Source organism: Camelina sativa, chromosome 5 (assembly GCF_030686135.1).
Source record: "Camelina sativa cultivar CO46 ecotype springtype chromosome 5, ASM3068613v1".
NCBI classification, from domain to species: domain Eukaryota; kingdom Viridiplantae; phylum Streptophyta; class Magnoliopsida; order Brassicales; family Brassicaceae; genus Camelina; species Camelina sativa.
The window spans coordinates 6,191,085-6,196,081 of NC_141884.1; the positions used below are offsets into that span (position 1 = coordinate 6,191,085).

The 4,997-nt window shown below is 30.6% G+C and overlaps 1 protein-coding gene across 1 annotated transcript; it reads left to right on the forward strand.

Moving 5' to 3' along the window:
* The first annotated feature begins 486 nt into the window (after nt 1–486).
* Nucleotides 487–2,840, forward strand: LOC104785828 (membrin-11). Its single transcript, XM_010511115.2, has 4 exons — nt 487–1,350; nt 1,445–1,729; nt 2,178–2,448; nt 2,546–2,840. The coding sequence occupies exons 2-4, from the start codon at nt 1,485–1,487 to the stop codon at nt 2,705–2,707; spliced, it is 678 nt and encodes a 225-aa protein (XP_010509417.1). The 5' UTR covers nt 487–1,350; nt 1,445–1,484; the 3' UTR covers nt 2,708–2,840.
* Nucleotides 2,841–4,997: the final 2,157 nt, after the last annotated feature.

Consider the following 4,997-nt stretch of genomic DNA (forward strand, 5'->3'; position numbering starts at 1 on the left):
TGGCCTAAATAAGAAGATTGGAGAGAACATGATGCTTAGACTAGTTATATATATCAATTACTCAACATTAGTTTAACCTATAACGATATCGTTTTTTTCTAATATACTTTGAAAATTTAGTTTCGTTTCTAACGTATATCAATCATAGTAAACATTTAAGTGCATGTGAATTTTCGAGATAATTTCGTTTTAAACTAAAAATCAAATAAGAAGAAAAAAAAGTGCAAAAAATGATTTACGAGGAAGTCCACTCAATAACATGAAACATCTTGGACCACAAAATTCCCAATCTTACTATTCTTGTGAAACAACCTTGTACCTAACTAGCGACAATTGTAATTTCACATAAAAAAGAATCATTGAAATTTCTAAAGTGTATCACTTATCTTTTATGTAAACGAGTGTACACGTGATTACGTGAATATATATATATATATATATATATATATATCTTTGAAACTTCAAAGTTTACATCTTATATTTCACGTAAAATAAGTGTACAAAAGAACAACACTAGAGAAGAGATCGGAAGAAGATCATATAAGTGATGGTACGTACATGTATATCATGTCCACAATGATACATTCAGAAACACTATATTATTGGCCTTTTTGGGGGTGGTAGTTTCAACACGGCACTTTGAAAATGTTGCTATTACAAAGAGTTTGTTGTACTAAACAAGTGTGGATTTGTTATTTCCCACCAAGAGGAGTTGGTAATATATCTATCTACCTAGGGGTCTCTTTTTTTCGTCAAATGATAATGACATTTACATGATCACACTAATAAGAAGGTAACTTAAGAAATATATCTAAATAGTAGGTTCTAATATATTAATACCATTACCGGCATGATGCACGAAAGCTTAGTCTATCAAACATATTCTTGAACTTATAGAATAGTGAATAATCATTTGTCCCCTTATTGGTACACAAATTCATATGATTCTTTAACTTCCACTAAGTAGATATGCGAAAAAATGGAACATATATATATTAAAGATAAAACGAAAAATTTTACAAATAAAATAGTAGTGTGGATTCCACATCATTTACACGTAAACTTTTCCAAACGTTTATTGTGTTATATGAGATTATTGTCTATGTTAATAATGCTAATCGATCACTAATGATGGGTTTGTAAGTTAAGTTGAGCGTAACAAAAAACAAACTAGGCCCATTAAATATTGGATATGGGCCTAACATAGCGCTTTTATTATTTTTTTGTTATCTCCTTACCCTCCGATTAAAAATCTCGATCGCCTCGTAACATCTCCGATTGCGATTTACTCCGGCGGCAATTTCCGAGACGGCGTACCACAAGCTTATCGTCTTCTTTCTCCTTCCTAAGGTGATTTTTGAGTTTTCGATCCGATTTTTTTGTTTTCTTCTACACAATTGTTTGTTTATATTACTCAATTTCTACGAATAAATCTCTGATTCAGGTACGGAGAAGGTGGTCCAGATTGATCTGAGTTGTGTACAATGGCGTCTGGTAGCGTCGGAGGAGGCGGATCCTTGTCGGAGGTATATAGTAGTGCGAAAAGGATTCTGCTCAAGGCTCGCGACGGAATCGAGAGGTTGGAGAGGTTCGAGTCATCTTCTATGGATTCTCCCGATTTGGCTTCCTCCGTTAAACGAGACATTACTGAGGTCCGATCTCTTTGCTCCAACATGGATGCTCTCTGGCGCTCAATCCATGTTAAATCTCAACGTGATCTCTGGAGAAGGTTCTTGTTTCATCCCTCTCATGTTCTAAATTCATGTGCAAGTGATCATTGCAAATCTCTGAATGCGTAAGAGTAGTTTTAGACTAAGTTATTGTGTATACTCTGTGTTGAATTCACAAAGCATATTAGGTGGTTCTTGATTTCTACTGGTTTCTGAACCTCATAAGTAGTACTTCTCAAACGTTAGGGTGATTTAGTCCAAGTTCTTGTGTACTGTATGTTGAAATCACAAAGCATATTAGGTGTTTCTTGATTTCTACTGGTTTCTGAATCTCATAACTAGTGCTTCTCAAACGTTAGGGTGATTTAGTCCAAGTTCTTGTGTATACTCTGTGTTGAAATCACAAAGCATATTAGGTGCTTCTCGATTTCTACTGGTTTCTGAATCTCATAAGTAGTTTAGCTCTTGTGTTGAAATCAGAAGTTAATTTGGGGGGTTTTGTTGCAGAAAGACTGAACAAGTTGGAGAAGAGGCTGAGTATTTAAACCAGAGTCTGGAAAAATACATGTTGAGGAATCAGAGAAAGATGTTGGAAGCTAAAGAGAGAGCGGATTTGTTAGGGAGAGCGAGCGGAGAAGGAGCTCACATTATGCAAATATTTGATGAGGAAGCTCAAGCTATGAACTCTGTTAAGAATTCAAAGAGGATGCTTGAAGAATCGTTTTCAAGTGGAGTTGCTATCCTCTCCAAATATGCTGAACAAAGAGATCGTTTGAAGGTAACCTTAACCGAATCGTAATCTGTGTTATATGCCACACAAACATGATATTGATGCCATTAAAGGTTTTCTCACATTGGGTTTTTGGATGTGTCAGAGGGCACAGCGTAAAGCTTTGGATGTTCTGAACACCGTAGGGCTTTCCAACTCGGTACTGAGGCTCATTGAGAGGCGCAATCGTGTTGATACTTGGATCAAGTACGCTGGTATGATCGCAACACTTGTCATATTGTATTTTTTCATAAGATGGACACGCTAAACCAAAGAAAATTGAAAGGCTTTAGTTACAAAGATTATAATATGTAAAGAGTTTTGGCTACTTGATCTGACTTCTTGTGCGCGGCTAAAAGATATTTTGTTTTGCTTATGCCTATTACAAGACATTTCTGGCATCTGATCTGTATAGCTTATCAAGTTGAGATTGTCAAAATAGTACACAGCTTCTCGATTTCCTTTGCTTTGAATACAAACAACAACCAAGTATAAGGAATCTTTTTTGTCTTCCATTTTCTCGAGGCTACGATCAAATGTTCACAATCTACAAGACAAGAGGGAGACGGAGCTTGATTGAATTTGTTAAAGAAATTCGTTGTACATTAATACTGAAATTGATATATCGTCGTTATAGAGATGTTCTCGTATCAGAGTTGAAATATAAAGCTAGAGTCGAATCTTGTTGGCTTTACAAAATGATTTGTGGTTTTAATACGGTAGTAAGGTAGTGACTTAGCGTTAGTCTCGTCAACAATCAAACAAAAAAAAGCTTCTAAGCGTTAACTCTCGTAACCAAAGATAGCAGACATGAAAATAAGCAAACTAGCCCAAAGTTGACATAAAAAAGGTTCAAGAGAATAAAATCATAATTCTAATGAGCAGTTTGTTTATCGCAAGGAAGTTCAAACCTGTAAAAGAAATTAACATTATTCTGACAAAAAACTAACTATAGGGAGAGATTAAAAAACAACAAAAAAAATCAGTAAATACCTCTTCGTAGAGGATGAGATTTTGTTGTGTAGTCAGACAGCAACAATCTGATGTATTCTCCACGCAGTGACGACAGCTAAAGAAGAGCATCCTTTGTGCAGTCGGTTGTAACAAATTGTGTATCTTGATTGCAAGCAAGGCAAAACTCATAGTGTATTTCCACATGATCAACTTCATTTTCATCTATATCTTCATTTTCATTTTCATCCTATGTAAATTTAATAAAAAAAATAATTGTAAAAAAATTGTACTCAAAGCTTTTCTATAAAACAAAATAGAATTTTTTAGTTAGTGCGTAGAGTTATTTACATATATTTTTTCTTTGAAAAAACTAATTACATATATATATTAATTAACATTTATCACCAAAATCTAGTAATTTAAATTTTCAACAATCACCAAAATTGTTGCCAAATATTCACCACTATCAATAATATTGCCAATTTTTTTAAAAAAAACTTAATTCAACCATTATCTCCTAAAACATTAATTTTCTAATTTTCTAATTAGAAAATTTATAAGTTGTTAATAAAAAATATATTTTCCCACATAGAATTGTGATTACACGATTTATGGTAATTCTTTCATTTATTAGATATTACTAATTTTGATGGTAAAGTTATTTCAAATTAACCATTAATCCAAAATACGATGCTAAATACATTGGTATTGTTTTCCTTAAACGGTAATAATAAAGTTATATCTATACTAGTATTTTTGCAGCAATTTTTGCTCAAAAATACTTTTTGGAAAGTTTTTGCATTTAATGCATTGATTTTAATATTAGTTACCAAAAATTTCAAAATTAATTGTAGAAATTTTTTTTTTAAATAAAGAAATCTGTCTACCTCATTTAAACATAAATATATGATTTTCTTTCATTTTTATTTGAATTTTTATTTAAATTATCTTGAATTATTCTATAATACAATTAGTTAATAAAAATTGTGATTTTTTCTTGGATATGATGTAATATTTTTTTTAAACGGACATATATTACTCAATGGAATCCATAGTTCAGTGTACAATATCCCATATCGCCTAAAAAATTGGTCAATAGTTCAGTGTCATACTATAAAAGAGACCAAAATGATTCAGAATACAAATGAGTAGAAAACTTAATTTAGCAGATAGTCAAACTTAAAAAAAAACTTTTATTTGGTTTATTTTGGTTTTTTATTTTAAATATTTTGAAAAAGTTAAATATTATAAATATTTAAAACTTTTAAAATTAAAATATTCTAAATATTTACATTTTATAAAACGTTTAAATATTATAAATAATTATATTTTTAGAAAGTTAAACTTTATAATATATTAATAATATATAAAAGATTATGAAGTTTCACATATTATAAATATTTAAACTTTATAAGAAATTTAAATATTATAAATATTTCAACTTTTAAAAAAATTAGAAGACTTTTAAAATATTAATAATATATTTAAACTTTTACAAAACTTCAAATATGAGAAATATTCAACCGTTTTAAGAATTCTAAGTACTATAAATATTTAAACTTTATAAGAAGAGCCAATCTTATAAAATGTAAATGGTTACAATC